General features: G+C 50.2%; 4 protein-coding genes and 1 long non-coding RNA gene across 8 annotated transcripts in view; 1 reads left to right on the top strand and 4 right to left on the bottom strand.

Moving 5' to 3' along the window:
- LOC308184367 overlaps positions 1 to 16,377 on the bottom strand; it is a 295,002-nt gene that overhangs the window by 76,684 nt on the left and 201,941 nt on the right. The window lies entirely within an intron of this gene.
- The window catches only part of LOC308184344 (olfactory receptor 14C36-like), a 195,479-nt gene that overhangs the window by 39,553 nt on the left and 139,549 nt on the right, over positions 1 to 16,377 (bottom strand). The window lies entirely within an intron of this gene.
- The window catches only part of LOC308184361 (olfactory receptor 14C36-like), a 155,969-nt gene that overhangs the window by 48,519 nt on the left and 91,073 nt on the right, over positions 1 to 16,377 (bottom strand). The window lies entirely within an intron of this gene.
- Positions 1 to 16,377, top strand: part of LOC308184318 (antigen WC1.1-like) — a 146,797-nt gene that overhangs the window by 62,858 nt on the left and 67,562 nt on the right. The window lies entirely within an intron of this gene.
- On the bottom strand, positions 7,387 to 8,893 carry LOC308184333 (olfactory receptor 14A16-like). The gene has a single exon (XM_080571386.1). The coding sequence runs from the start codon at positions 8,536 to 8,538 to the stop codon at positions 7,516 to 7,518; it is 1,023 nt and encodes a 340-aa protein (XP_080427512.1). The 5' UTR covers positions 8,539 to 8,893; the 3' UTR covers positions 7,387 to 7,515.

Genomic DNA, 16,377 nt, shown 5'->3' with positions numbered 1-16,377 from the left:
TGAGGTTGCATCTCTCATGGTGGGACTTTGGTCTGCCTACACAGTGCAGTGGCTCAAGCTGTGACACAGCCAGGAGTTCTACCCTTTGAGGGAATCTCAAAAGTAGTTCCTTCCTGAAGGGCTATGCAATCCTGAGTCCTGTTCTTGCCTGTGCAGCATCTGTCAAATGGTCAACTGAAGTCTGTCCTCATAAGAAAGACCCCATCCCTAGGGGCTACCTAGGAGTTTGCACCAAACCCAACCCCCCCCCCCCCCCCCCCCATACACACACACTCCAGAGCAACAGGGACTGCACTACCACAGGCCAGCTCTGCACACCCAGGCCTTTTCCGACTGAACACGTTGGGTGACACACACCCTGGCCATCCCAGGACCAAGGGGAAACCTTGGAGGTACTGCAGCTTGGCTCAGGGCATTTGCTAACCTTGCTCCGGGCTGGAAAGCTCCCCAAAGTGCTCAGTGCAATATTTCCAGCCTGTGGAGTCCCAGTACAGCTACTCAAGTGAATGGGTTCCCAGTGCAGCTACTGGAGGGAGTGGGGATCTTCAACCGCATGCCCTGGAGGAAGAATGTCATATGTCCCAAAAAGCAGCTACTGCAGGGCACTGGTGTGACAGTGAGCAAGTGTGTGTTCATGTATATGAACAGAAAGGACCAAGTGCCAGGTGCTGCAGGTGGGGTGTGTGCCTGTGCCTTCCCCAGGACCAGATGCACATGGGGTCTGCAGGTATATTCACCAGCAAAGAAACTACCTCCCAGAGAAGAATGTGGTTGGCCCTCACACCAACCACTGCTGTGCAGTAGACCTGCAGCAGCTTTGTTCAGGACCTCGATGGTGTCACCTGCTGTCCTGAGAGGTATGTGAGCATTCAGACAATGTCCTGCAGAAGAGGAGCCTCAGCAACCCTCAGGACCATCTGGATAGCCAGAGAATGAGGGTGGGAGTAATGGGCAGGCCTGAAGCATGTCTTTGTATCCTGAAGATGTTGTCTTTTTAATTTTTTTTAATTATTATTATTATTAATATTTATTATTTTTTCTTTTGTTTTGTTTCAAAGAGAAGCAAGGCATGATGTGGAGACAGTCCTGTGGAGATCTTTGCTATGAAGAATGGTCTGACCCTCCCATGCCGAGCAGAGCATCTGTTCCCAAGAGTATGGGAAGTCAGGAGCAGGCACAAGGCAGACGTGTTTATGGGAGATCCTCCTGCCAGCAGTGAAGTTGGGAGATGCTTTGGCAGGACTTCCTGTGCTCTGAGAGGAAGAAGTCAAGTCCTGTAGGCAGGAGGTTAGTGCCACTCTTCAGGGGTACCTCCCCTCTCCTCTACAGCCACTGTTAAAGGTGCTGTTGGAAACCTGTGAGTGGCCTCAGTGGGGTGAAAAGAGCAGCTGGGAGGGGCAGCAAGGCACAGAGAGCAGAAGGTGCCAAGGGCAGGAAAGGTGCTGAACCTGCCCTTCCATTGGCAGCAGATGGAGCAGGACACAGCAATGGCTGGTGGCTAAAAGAGGGAAGTCCCCAGAGCATGGTGGTGGCATCTGGAGTCCAAGCTGGCTTCCCAGCAGATGTTATATTCCTCCCATATGAATGAGATGGAGGTGCTGAGGCAGGGGGAAGCACCATACTTTCCCAAAATCGGCTTCAGCACTGGAAAGAGGATTGTCCAATGCTGCCACTTTCCATTTCCTCTGTGAATGGGCCCAGCTCAGTGAGAGGCTTGATGCAGGAGGAAAGCCTGCTGGACCACATTGCCTGTAGTTACCTCCTGGAGCGAATGTTTGAGACAGAGCCACAAGCACAGTGGAGCCATGGATACGTGAGCTCTTCCACAGAGGGTCAGTACACAGGAGATGGTGGGGATTCAAATCCCAATGGAGGTGCACAAGACAAATCCCAGTATTGAAACCTTTAAGTTCCCGGGAGCAGATTCAGCTTGTTCTGGGAGCTCCTTGGCTGGATCTCATGGGAAACAACCCAGGAGGTCAAAGAAGCCTCAGCCGGGTGCTTCATCTTCAAGGAGAACCTCCTCCAAGCACAAGAACCATCCAGGCTGTTATGGATATAATCAAGCACACATGGCTCAAGGCCAGCCCACGTCCTTCTTCTACCCTTGGCAATGCAGTCTCCTGTGCCTGAGCCTGCCAGCTTGCCTTCCTCACAGTCCCATTTGCACTGGAAGCCCACACAAAATCCCAGCACTCCTACCCTCAGGCTGGCACCCACCCTCATCCCATAGCCTGGCCACCTATAGAGGCACCAGACACGCAGTGTGCAGGCCAGGGCATGGGTTTGCACCCCCTAATCCTGCGGGTGCCCCTTGACCGTTTGCAGAGCTGTTCTGTCTTCTTCCAGCCTTCCCTGGTCCTTGTCCCTCTGATCTCCCCATGCTCAGGGGAGAGCATCCCCAGGCTGGGCACAGCTTTTCCCAGGGAGGAAGCTGGGGGAGGAGCTTTCCTGGAGGAGCTGCTCCCACTGAGCCTCTACCACTGCCCTGGCTACCAGAGCTCGGTGGACCTGGGTGGAAGGCGTTGGATGGCTGAAGGGGGCCGGGCTGCTCAGGCGGAGCACAGAGACCTTGTCTGTTCATGCAGAGATGCAGCTTGGAGAGCCAGAACTCAGCTGGAAATGGAACCAGTGAGGGATGCAGAGGGTGGCAAGAAGGCCTTCAGTAAGTGTGCTAGCAGCAAGAGGAAGGCGAAGAAAAATGTGGGCAAACTAATCAGGAGGAACAGGACCTAGTGACCAAGGACCTGTGGAGACACTCTCAGTGAGCTCATTGGACATATGCAGCTATGGGATGTGATGAGCTGCAGCCCGGGGTGCTGAGGGTGTTGCCCAACATCATTGTGTCTGCTTCTGTCACCTGGGATAGGCTGTGGTGGTCAGGGAGGTTTTTGATGCTTGGGACAAGGCATGTCCTGGCCATCTTCAGAAAGACCAAGAAGGAAGGCCAGGGGAACTACAGGCAGGTCAGCCTCCCCTCAGTTCCTGGGAAAGTGATGGAGCAAATCCTCCTGGAAGCAATTTCCAAGCACCTGAAGGATGAAGAGAGGACTCGAAACATCTGGTGTGAATTCAACAAGAGCAAATTGTGCAGCTTGAATGCCTTTTATGATGATTTGATAGACCCTTTGAAGGAGGAGTAGCAGGAGGCTGCAGTAGTCTTCAGCAGTTTGATGAAATGGGCCGACCAGAACTCCACAAAGTTCAAGCAAGACAAATGTGATGGCCATTTTGCCACTGCACCGGAACAACTCCATGCAACAGCCCAGGCTGGGATGACCAGTTGGCAAGCAGCACTGCAGAAAAGGCCCTTTGGGTCTGGGCAGACAAGTGGGACAGAAGGGAACAGTGTACCTTTAGAGTGAGGATGTCCATGTGCATCCTTGGCTGCATTAGCAAAACCACAGCCATCAGGGAAAGGGAAATCACCCTTCCTCTCTCTTTGGTACCACATCAGGACTGCTGTGTGGGGCTTCCCCGCATGAGAAAGACCCTGACAGGCTGCAGACAGACCAGCTGAGGCTAGAATGATGTCTGGGGCCTGGAGCACGTAACGTACCAGCAGAGACTGAGAAAGATCGTGGGTTTTCTTTTTGTTTCTTTGAAATTTCTTCGTTTTGTTTTGATAATTTCCTCAGAGCCAAATGCCAGGGGAAGGTCCCACAGGGATGGTGGGATCTCTGTTGATGGACATTGATGGATTCCAAACTTGTTGAGATACGGCCCTAATACCTGATGTAGCATGAACTGTCTGAGAAGGGGCTTCAGTTAGAGACAACCTTTGGCAAGAGCTATGGCCCATGCAGTGTAAGTGAGCGTCAATACGAAACTGGTATGTTCTTCAGTAGTAATGGTAGTGGAGCTGGGTAATAAACTTGTTCCTGCACGTGCACCCATTGTACGGAAGTCATAACTGTTTGTCTGTTTGTTTGTTTTGAAAAAAACACCCTGTACTCGGCTCTGGTGAGGCCAGGGGAGCTTTAGGTTGGATATTAGGAAAAACTTCTTTACTGAAAAGGTTGTTAGGCATTGGAATGGGCTGCCCAGGGAAGTGGTAGAGTCAGCATCCCTGGAGGTATTTAGAAGTCATTCAGATGTAGAGCTTAGTGATATGGTTTAGTGTAGTACTTGTTAGTGTTAGGTCACAGGCTGGACTAGGTGATTTTGGAGGTCTTTTCCAACCTAGATGCTTCTGTGATTCTGTGAAAATATTGTTTCTATCTTAGGGCATTTGGGAAACACTCACAGCACCCAGCTGAAATTACTTTGGAATCCAATCTTCTTTCTACCAGGAATATGCATGTGGTGAGGACATGCCACAGGGATTACACTTGCCCCAGCACAGCATGAGCTCTTCTGTGGGGTGCATTCCCAGGCCGGTGCTCCAGGCCAGTGCTCAGGTCCAGCTGTGGGCTGAGGACCATAAAAGCTCATCTCCAAGGACAGCCTGGCCAGGGTCTCCTGGGTCTGTGCAGGCAGGATGCAGTGACCAGCTCCAAGCAGAGACATGCCCTGTGAATCCCTGCATGGCTCAGAGAAGGGCACACAGAGACACCCTTTCACCCAGGAGAGAGGGATGGTGGCAGTGCTCCTGGGCTGCCACTGGGCAGAGCTGGGATCTGTACGGTGAGAAGAGAAGATCTCCACAGATGGGCTGGCCAAATCCCATCTACCCACAGACCCATGGGGCGGATACTGCACGAACCAGGATGCACTCAGGGGTAGGGAAATGTCCCCCCCAGCACAGTCCCCATGGCAGCCCATGGGCTAGGAGAAGGTCACACAGGGCTGGCTATTGTGATGGATGTGCTCAAGTCCCTGACCAAAATGGTGGTACTTTCGTTCAGGCTCCAAAGGAAGTAAAGGTCTCGACCCTGACCGGGCCATGAACTTCTTGAATTCTAGCTTGCTCTTTGACTACCCACACAGGAACAGGTTGCACCACATACTTTGATGTTCATGAGTTTGGAAACCAGACCATCAATCATGCAATTCCTGTATGAATAGCAGCAGGTTCTTTCAAGACTAATTTCTCAAGGAACAAAAGAATTTGTAGGTACAAGGAGTCTGATGCTTATTTTTCTCATCTTTCATAACCTGATCACAAGACAACCATTTAAATTTCTTGACCCCTTCCTGCTAAGCAGCTGTCCACACAGCAGTGATCTCCGCTTGAGCTGGGACATGTCTCATGACTACTCCTTGAGTTTGAGACACCCGTTACTAAGCGCAGATCTTTGGTAAGGATCTCAGGAGGACTCTAAAGATGTCGGGGGCTGTGCAGGGAGAAAATTGGAAGGGCCAAATCCCAACTGGAGCTCAACCTGACTACTGCTGTTAAAGACTCTCTCTCTCTCTCTCTCTCTCTCTCTCTCTCTCTCTATATATATATATATATATATATTTATAAAGGCATAAACTAGAACAGGAGGACTAAGGAGAATCTCCATTCTTTATTTGAAGTAGAAGGAACTGTAGTGACATGAGATGAGGAAAAGGCTGAGATACATAATGTCTTTTTTTTGCCCCAGTCTTTAGCAGCAAGAACAGTTGTTCTCCGGGGACTCAGACACTTGAGCGGGAAGATAGGGACAGGGAGCAGAATGAAGCCCTCCTAATCCATGAGGAAATGGTTAGCTTCCTGCTAAATGAGTTAGAATTATGCAAGTCTACGGGGCTGGATGGGACCCACCTGAGGGTACAGAGGGAGCTGGCCAAAATGTTCGCCAAGCCGCTTGCGATCATTTATCAGCAGTCCTGTCTATCTGGGGAAGTCCCAGTCGACGGGTGGCTAGTAAATGTGATGCCCATCTACAAGAAGGGTCAGAAGGAGAGTCCGGGAAACTACAGGCCTGTCAGTCTAACCTTGCTGTCTTTCCAGTCCTGTGATGATTTTTATGACCTTCTATCATAGGTCTACTTCTTTCTTACACTGGGGCCCTAGACCTGGATGCAGTACTCCTGGTGGGCTCTCACACAGGTGGAGCAGAGGAGGAGAATCACCTACCTAGACATGCTAGCTACACTACTATGATGCAGCCCAGGATATGAATGTCTTTCTGGGATGGAAGTGCACTTTGCCAGCTTACATCCAACTTCTCATCTACCAATATCCCCAAGTCCTCCACAGGTCTGCTCTCAATCCAGTCATCACCTGGTCTGTACTGATATTGGGGAATGCCCTGACCAAGGAGCAGGACCTTGCACTTGGACTTGTTGAACTACAGTTTTTAGTTCCCAGGGGCTGTGCTTTTTAGCCATTTAAAAAAATAGGTGTTATATTTCCCCTTTTTCAGCCTTTTGAGACTTTGCATGACCACAACAACTTTTCAGATACAATGGTTAGTGGCTTAGGAACTTCATCTGCCAGTTCCCTCAGGACCCTGGAATGCACCTGATTGGGCCCTATGGAGTTGTGCACCTTCAGGTTCCTCAAGTAGTTTCAAACCTGTTCTCTGTCTACTATGAGTGGACTTTACTCCCCCAGCCCCTGCCTTGACATTCTGTGACTGGAATGAGATGGTGAGACCGAGTCCAAAAAGTTGTTGAGTACCTCAGCCTTTTCCATGTCAGTTGTAGCCAGGTCCCCTATGCCACTCTTTATGGAGGCTACAATTTCTTTGCTGCCATATATATCTGCAGGAACTCTTTGTTACTCTTTGCATGCCTAGCCAAGTTTCTCTCTATCTGTGCCTTGGCTTTCCTGATCAATACACCCCTGGGCCGTACCCCTATAATCTTCCAAGCTTGTATGTCCCTGCCTCCACTGCCTTTCCTTTTCCTTTTTGTGCTTTAGTTTTATTAAGCGGTCCTGACTCAGCCATGCTGGTCTCCTGCCTCCCTTGCCTGATTTCTTCACTGCCCCAGGAAACATGGGCAGTGTACTCAGGATACCCCTTCTGTTCCAGAGATGCTAGTAGGGAGGCCAGATCTTGTACAGGAAGGAATAACCAATTGCTACAAATATCTACAGGAAAAGACACACTCTGGGAACCGTGCAGAGAAGGGGAAGCAGGTTCTTGTGGATGGTACAAGGTTCCTTGTGGTAAATTTCTCAGTGCTCACTCCTCTCCTGTAACTCATGGTTCCTCAGACATTAGATGTGGGAGTTCAGTGTCAGAGACATCATCGAGTACAGGACCGCCAGCACCCGATCTGATGATGAGAAGCAGCTGGAGCATACCTTTCAGGGAGGAAAGAATGAGCCGCTGGCAAACAGGCAGTCTATGGACAAGTGGGGGAGACATAGAGAAAAAGCTTGGTGTTGACTGCAGGCTTCTGCACTGAAGACATCCTTTTATAATGAATAGAAGAAACAGAGGAGGCCACCTGCCATGCGACAATAAGCACATTTACATAAGGTCTCTGAGTCAGTCTGACTGGGTTCCTGTCCCTGCAGAAATGAAATTAATTAAAGCACTTGTGTACAACCATGGTTATAAATGAAAGAATGCCCCAAAGCACAACATTTGTCTGAGATCAATCAAAGATCACCTGTGGAGAGAGACGGGCACTTTATTTCTTCTTAACTACCACCACTAGGATCAGTTTCTTCAGTGCCCCTTTGATCTCCTGGTTCCTCATGCTGTAGATGAGGGGGTTAATAGCTGGAGACACCACTGAGTACAAAACTGTCACCACCAGATCCAAGGATGGGAAAGAGATGGAGGGGGGCTTCAGGTAGGCAAACATGACAGTGCTGAGAAACAGGGAGACCACAGCCAGGTGAGGGAGGCATGTGGAAAAGGCTTTGTGCCGGCCCTGCTCTGAGGGCATCCTTAGCACAGCCCTGAAGATCTGCACATAGGACAGTACAAGGAAAACAAAGCACGCAAAGAGTAAACATGCTGTAACCACAATAAGCCCAGCCTCTCTGAGGTAGGCATCTGTGCAGAAAAGCTTGAGGATCTGGGGAATTTCACTGAAGAACTGGTCCACAGCATTGCCATGACAGAGTGCGAGTGAAAATATATTGGCAGTGTGCACCATGGCATTGAGAAAGCCACTGCCCCAGGCAGCTGCTGCCATTTTGACACAAGTTCTACCACCTATGAGTGTCCTGTAGTGCAGTGGTTTGTAGATGGCAACATAGCGGTCATAGGCCATGACAGTGAGAAGAAAATACTCTCCTGAAATCAAAAAAACTAGCAGAAAGACCTGGGCAGCACATCCCGAATAGGAGATGGTCCTGGTTTCCCACAAGGAGTTGGCAATAGCTTTGGGGAGAGTGGTGGAAATGGAGCCCAAGTCAAAGAGGGAGAGGTTGAGGAGGAAGAAGTACATGGGGGTGTGGAGGCGATGGTCACAGGCTATGGCCATGATGATGAAGCCATTGCCCAGGAAGGCAGCCAGGTAGATGCCCAGGAAGAGCCCGAAGTGCAGGAGCTGTAGCTCACGTGTGTCTGCAAATGCCAGGAGGAGGAACTCGTTGGGGAAGCTGCTGTTGGACATTTTCTGCCTGTGGGCCCTGATGACTGTCCCAAGAGGAAAAGACAAGGAAGAGTTAGGACAGATTTCTCTGCACAAAACCAAAGCCATTTCTCATAGACGCTCCCCAACAGCATGTCCACCCTTTGTATTTCTTGTCAAGACCTTGCCGCAGTTCCCTGCCTGGAGGTATGCTTTCTGCTGCCTGAGTATGCCAAGAGAAGCACGGCCCCTGTCCATAGACTCTCAAAGTGTTGGTTGTGCTCTGCTGTATCTAGGAACAGGGCGGTTGCAGGGGCCAGACCTCATATTCAGGATCTCCCAGGTGACATCCTTCTGAATATAGAGGGGCTTGTCATCATCTGCACCCCAATTCTAAGACAGTTGGCTGCAGAAAGGAGTTTTAGACCTGTGTTTGTATTTTGGACTGCCCTCCCCAGCCCCACCTTTTCTCTCCTCTCCCCCCCCCCCCCCATCCCCCCCCCCCTCCCCCATCTTCTCCCCTGGGGAGTTTGCTTTGAAGGCAGAAATCCTGATCATTTCTGGGGCACTCATGCTCAACACCTGTGAGTCCTGAGATTCAAAGGATTTGCAGTGGCTCAGTGCAGGCTGAGGCAAGTTGGTGTGTCCATTGGTGTTGTTCCCATCTGTCCCGTGCTTGCTCCTTCTTGATATGGAGGGGGATTACAGTCCTGTGTCCCTCTTAGAAGAAACCAAAGACCTCTGAGAGCAGAGGCATCCACTGCAGATGACTGAGTGCCTCACCCTGCCTCCAGCAAGGTCTCAGCACCCCACTGCTAGCCAAAAAGTTCCTTTTACCACCCCAACAGCCTTTTCCTGCCCATAGCATTTCAACACTTCTCCATCAGCTAAAGCAGAGCTGCTATGGGAGGGATTGCAGTCTGGAGGGCAGCTCACAACTTGGAAGGACTCAGTCAGGTGTCCTAATGAAGATATATCTGGTGAAGGGAAAGTAAGGTCTTTTCCCACCCCCACTATCTGCATTGCCAGAGTCCCACAGGTTAGAGGAATGCTGGGACACCACAGCCCCATGGACACATCCGTTCGATGGTAGCCGCAAGGTTAGTGCCTGACTCTGCAGCTGAACCTGCCATCCCCCGAGGGTCCGACAACAATACCAAGAGCAGCACAGGCAGGTGGAGAAATAAGAAGAAACACAGTGATGGTGTAGGGGAGAGGGGCAAGAAGAGGGAAAGCTGGGCACTCAGTCGAGGCTTCCCCTTTCCTAGCTGGACTGGGGAGGCGAGGTGAGGGGGTTTGCTCAGGGGAAGGGATCTGCACTGCATGACACAGCAGGAGGTGCCCATATTGCCCTGACACAGGATTTTGCTTAAATATTTCCTTTTGGTGCCTGCCTTTGTTTTCGCTGCTTGGAGCTGTCCCTGCTGGGAACTGTTTCTCTGTCCCCAAGTCTGTGCCCTGCCATGGCTCACAGACCCCATGCCCTGTGCTGTGTGCTCACCTCTGCCCTGCAGACACCTCCAGGGGCAGGGAGCAGCCCAGGGGCATCGCCACCTGTTGTGGTTTAGCCCTGCAGGCAGCTCAGCACCATGCAGCCATTCGGTGTCACTTCCCCACAGTGGGATGGGAGAAAGAATCTGAAAAAACAAACAAACAAAAAAAAAAAAGAAAAAAAACATGAGGGTCAAGATCGGGACATTTTAAGAGGAAAGTAAAGGGGGAAAAAAATCACAAGGAAAAGGACACACAGAGAAGTGATAGACCAGAAGAATTGCACATGACCAGCTGATGCCCAGCCAGTCCCTGAGCAACGGTAACACCCGAAAGAACCCCTCTGGTTTTAGTGCCGATCTTGATGTGATATGGTATGGAATATCCCTTTGTCCAGTTTAGGTCACCTATCCTCGCTCTGTCCCCTCACATCTTCATCAGAAGATGTAAAGTCCTTGATTCAGTGTAAGCAGTGCTCAGTAATGTGTTACCAGCATTATTCTCATCCTAAATCCAAAGCACAGCACTATAACAGCTACTGGGAAGGAAACTAACTCTATCCAACCCAAGATCGGGACACTATGTTTGCAGGAACCTCACACAATCCCAGATGAAACCAGAAGGGTGATGCTGTTCCTATCTGAAGGCTGATGGTTGCTGAGGTTCCTCTTAAACCTCACGGTGACACTTTAGGAATCTGAGACCTTCCTCTAAACCTGGCATCTGTATTTGCATTCCCATCAGCATGAACAAGAAAAATGCTAAAAAGAGAGCTATAGAAAGGCACAGACTTAAGCATCTTCTTTGATCATGTTAATGAAGAGTCTTCTCCAGAGATGTCTAGGCTGTACTGTGGAGCTGTGAGCAGTCTGCCCCAGGCAGCAGCCTACCACAAAGAGCAGTGGGGGGGGGGGGGGGGGGGGGGGGGAAGAAGATGGGGGGCAGGCTGAGTGCTGAGCCTGGCAGGCGGCAGAGGCCCTGCCCTGGCACACAGCCCCTGGGGCACAGCAGGGACCCTGCTCTGCACCACAGCCCTGGCCACCCCTGCCTGCACCCCGGCTGCACAGCCTGCAGCTGACCCCATGAGAAGGAACCCTCATGTCCTGTCCCTCAGAAAGCTTTGGCAGATAATACCTGCTCTGGAGCTTGTCATTCTTCTGTTATCCAAAAAAACTCCAGAGTCCTGAGTCCTCCTGAAAGATCCCATAGGCTGGGGGATTTGCCAGCAAATCTGGAGATGGTACCAGGAACAACAGCTGTGCTGCCCTGCAGCCAGAGACTTACCTTGTTCAGGGCTGGGAAGATTTCTCCCGCGGTGAGCTCTCAGCAGCCCCCCTTCACACTGCCTTTAACATCTCCCTCCCTTCTCTCAGCCGCCCTTGTCCCCTGCAGGCAGTGCCCCCAGCCCTGCTGCGCTGTGCAGAGGAGCTGCTCGTGGGCAGAGCTGTCTCTCTGCAGCGCTGCCCGCTTGCCAGGAGCTCCCCTTGGGCCCAGGAGCCTGGCCCAGCTCAGCAGCACAGCTCCAGCCCAAGGTTTCACCGTGTTTTTAATTCTTGTCTCCCTTGAGGTGTCCCTGGGGCTCCAGGGCTGACAGCTCCTGCAAGGCAACAGTCACTTTTGCAGAACATACTTTAACGTCAACTGAAATAATGAAGTCAACTGAAATAATCACCAAATGTCCCTCTTGAAACAATGGAGAGAGATGGAGTACAGAATTATGGTTAATCCTATGAGAGTTTGATTGTCACTGAGAGGTGCAAACATTCTCTCTGGAAAACTCTGTTCATGGCCAATAACAAATAGGACACACAGGCAGGGATGAGGAGGGGTTAGCTACCCTTGTGTGGGGCACTGATCCATCTGAGGCATCTCATACCGATCTGGTAACCCTTGATCCATGTGATGATCCTTGTGTGATGATGCTCCTCTCACACACCCCACAAACCCACGGGAGCTTCTTCAGTTGGTTCAGTTCAGTGTGGCCTCTATGTGAGTGAGCAGCTGGAGTGCATGGAGCTCTGCATGGGGACGAACAAGGTTCTGACAGCGAGCTGATGTGTAAGGAGTAAAGGGAGGGTAGAGACAGGGGAAATTATAGTGGGAGTCTGCTGCAGGCCACCTGATCAGGAAGACCAGCAGGTGAGGCCCTCTATAAACAGATAGAAGCAGCCTCACATTCAAAAGCCCTGGTCCTCAGGGGGGACTTCAGCCACCCTGGTATCTGTTGGAGGGACAGCACAGCAGGGCATAGGCAATCCAGGAAGGTCCTGTTATGCATTAATGATAACTTCCTTCTCCCATTGATAGCGGAGAAAAGTGTTATGCTGGACCTCGTTCCCAGCAATAAGGAGGGGCTGGTGGGGAATGTGAAGCTCGAGGGCAGCCTGGGCTGCAGTGACCGTGAAATGGTGCAGTTTAGGATCCTAAGTGCAGCAAGGAGGGAGCAGAGCAATCACACTGCCCTGGACTTCAGGAGAGCAGACTTTGGCCTCTTGGAGCATCTCCTTTGTAGAGTACCATGGGACAAAGTCCTTCAGGGAAAAGGGGCCAAGGAAGAGAAAGATGCTTAGTCTTCAAGGATCACCTCTTCCAAGCTGTGGTAGTCTTACTTGGGTGGGCAGCTGAGCTCCACCACAACCACTCTATCACTCCCCCTTCCTCAAAGGGAAAGGGGGAGAAAATATGATGCAAAGGGCTCAAGAGTTGATATAAGGACAGGGAGATCGCTCAAAACTATTGTGATGGGCAAAACAGACTCAGAGTAGGGAGATAGATAGTAAAATTTATTGCCTATTACTAGCAAGTTAGAGAGGTGAGAAACAAAGTAAAGGAACCCCAAAACCCCTTCTCCCATCCACCCTCTTCCACCTCCTCCCCCGGAGCAGCACACGGGAACAGGGAAATGGGGTCTGTGGTCAGACTATAGCGCTTTGTTTCTGACCTTCTCGGTCTCTCTCTTCCCCTGCTCCAACATGGGGTCCCTCCCATGGGATGCCATCCTTCCCGAACCGATCCTGCATGGGCTTCCCACAGGCAGCAGCTCTTCAAGAACTGCTCCAGGTATGGCTCCGTACGATGGGGTCCATCCCTCAAGACCACACTGCTCCAACCTGGGTCCCCCACAGGCAGCAGCTCCTGCCAGGTCACCTGCTCCTGCGTGGGCTCCTCTCCACGGGCTACAGCTCCGGCCCAGAATCTGCTCTGGTGGGGGTCTTCCACAGGCTGCAGCCTCCTTCAGTGCAGGTCCACCTGCTCCACCATGGTCTCCTCCATGGGCTGCAGCATGGAACCCTGCTCCACCATGGTACACCATGGGCTGCAGGGGGACAACCTGCTTCACCATAGCCCTCACCACAGGCCATAGGGAAATTTCTGCTCCGGCGCCTGGAGCACCTCCTCCCCATCCTTCTGCATTGACCTTGGTGTCTGCAAGGCCGTTTCTCCCTCATCTCTCAGCAGCTGTTCCCCAGCAGGTCCGTCCGTCCGTCTGTCCGTCTGTCCGTCTGTCCGTCCTTCCTTCCTTCCTTCCTTCCTTCCTTCCTTCCTTCCTTCCTTCCTTCCTTCCTTCCTTTACTTCCTTTATTCTTTTCTTTCTTTATTTCTTTTCTTAAATCTGCTCTCACAGAGACACAAACAACGTCGCTTATTTGCTCAGGTCTGGCCAGCAGCAGGCCCCTTACCTAACATGAGTCAGCTTCTGGATTCTTCTCACAGGTGCCACTCCTATGGCCCCCTGCTACCCAAAGCTTGCCACGTAAACCCACTACACAGTGTGCATCCCAACAAAGAAGAAGTCAGAGAAAAAGGCCAGGAGGCAGGCATACACAAACAAGAAGCTCCTGCACAAAGTCGTGTAGAAAAAGGAGGCCTACAGAGGGTGGATGCAAGGACAGATAGCCTGGGAGGAATACAGAGAAACAGTCTGAACAGCCAGGGATCAGGTTAGCTAAAACCCTGTTAGAATTAAATTTGACCAGGAACAACAAGAGCAACTAGAAAGGCATCTTTAGTTACATTGGTTATAAAAGGAAGACTTAGTGAAATTGTGGGCCCTCTCCAGAAGAAAACAGGAGACCTTGTTACCTGGGATATGGAGAAGGCTGAGGTACTCAATGACTTTTTTGCCTCAGTTTTCACTGGCAAGAGCTCTTGCCACACTGCTCAAGTCCCAGAATACAAAGGCAGGGACTAGGAGAATGATGAAATGCCCGCTGTAGGAGCAGCAACAATAGCCCTTGATAATTCTGAATATCCTTTGGATATTCACATCAGCATGTTCCTCTTACTACATCTCCTGAATGTGTTTCTGGCTTTGTTTGATGTTAAATAACTATTGAAGAATACCACCCAGAGGTCTGCACCGAGGCACGACAGGTAGGAGTTGCAGGGCACGTGGGACAGTATGGACAAGTACCTAGGACACTGGGCACCTCCAATGTTTTGGAACTGCACCCCAGGAAAAGTGCAACATCCAGCAAAACTAGCAAAATATTTGGAAAAAGTAGGCTGTCATCCTGCCGATTCTAGAGAGACATGAATCACTGCAATGGGTTGCAGCCTGACCCATGCCTACCGAGCCACACTCAACCGTAATGCAAAGGCCAGTATCAGTCACCCCTACATCGAAGATGAAACAATGGATGTGAAAGTGAGCCCCGTTAGTAAGGGAAGAAACTCCAGCTAAGAAGGGGAAGGAGGAAGAAGAAGATGAGGCAGATTATTCCAAAGCAGGGCCATCACAGAAACTGGAGGAGGAAGATATCAGAAAAGTGGCAGTAACCACACAATCCCTATCCTCAGCTGAGATGTGAGATATGTGAATGTCCAGGCTATGCCATCCCATCCTATTCACAGACTGTCATCTGCATGGTATTTCTCCTTGAGCTGGACCCCACCCTTCCCACCTCATTCCTTTGCCAAGAAACACCCAGTAGGCTGCAACAGCTCACTGCTTTGGAAACTCCCTAATACATATTCCTCCAGGGTCACTGTCCATGGTGGGGATCGAGAAAAGCCCTTTTCCTCTTCTTCCTCCCATCTGGCTGTCTCATCTGGAGAAAATCTCAGCTGATGAGCTACAGGCCTCAGAAAAATTTTGTTTCTCTGTGAAACTCCAGAGAAATATCCTCATCAGTCAAAGAGTTCACCCAGCAAAGATCTATGTAGCTTGTGTTTGCTTAAAATTGAGAAGCAAACAGTCCTAAAATTGTTGATTCACATGTGTTGCATGTGAATCAGGGAAATCCCAATCTCAGTGTAGATTGAGGGATGAATGGATTGAGAACATCTCTGCAGAGAAGCACTTGGGAATATTGGTGGATGAAAAATATGATCTGGCAGTATGGCAACAGCATACTGAGATGCATGAAAGAAGTGGACAGGAGGTCAAGTGTAGTGATTCTCCTGCTTAACTCTAGTTTCATGAGACCCCACCTGCAATACTGCATCCAGTGCTGAGGTGCCCAGTGCAAGAAAGACATAGACCTGTTAGAGGGGACCCAAAAGAGGACCGCGAAAATGAAAAGAGGACTGAAAAAGCTCTCCTAGAAAGAAAAGCAGGGGTCGGTACTAACAGGACAATGGAAATGGTGATGATTTAAGTGGGGTATAAGGAATAAACATTTTTGGATGAGAGTAGAGAGACACTGCAACAAGTTTCTGATAGAAGGAGTGGATGACCAATCACTGAAAGTGTACAAAGTCAGGTTGCAAGGGACTTTCAGCAACCTGATGTAGTGAAAGAGATTTTTACCCATGGCAGGGGGATTGGATTAGATGATCACTGAGTCCCTTTCAACGCTGAACATCCAATGCTTGTATGATTCTTCAATTTGATGATTCTGTGATCTAGCTGCTGCTTTAACCTTCGAGGAGGTAAAAGATTCCCCTTTCTTTACGTGCCCTGTTTCTTTAGGCAACTTCTGAGCTGTGTTTTTACATAACCTACGGAAAAAAATCCTGATTATCCCTCAAAGGAGGCTAGCATCATTGGATACAGCCTGGACTTAGCATACACCTGAGCAGTGTGTTTTATTGCTTATTAAACTTTATTATACTTTATTTTTGTTTGCTTGCACTTAAGAGTCATTATTCTGTATCTGTGTGCAGCCGTTTCTCTAAGGAGGGAGTTGGTGCAAGGGATCTACAAGGTGCAACTGCAGACTTGAGTGGAGAAGTCTGATGTCAGGAGAAGTGATGCAAGTCCTGGTGGGGCAATGACAGAAATAGTGGGGTTGGAAGATGAGGAGCAAAGATGTCCATAAAGGGTCAAGCTTCTCCTACCTGTCCAGACCTCCTTAAGAGACACTCAGGGATTTTGCTGTGTCTTAATAAACCCCAAAGTATAGCTTCTGCAAAGTCCAACAACATCAGCTCCTGAGAGGAGACTGATGAGTTAATTGGAGGCCATGATTACAGGTAGGCCAAGGCACTTTGTAGGTTGCTCTGAGACTGAGAAAATCCTGGCTTTGTTTCATC

Source organism: Anser brachyrhynchus (genome assembly GCF_964034855.1).
Source record: "Anser brachyrhynchus genome assembly, chromosome: 31".
NCBI lineage: Eukaryota > Metazoa > Chordata > Aves > Anseriformes > Anatidae > Anser > Anser brachyrhynchus.
This window is presented reverse-complemented; position numbering and strand designations above follow the sequence as displayed.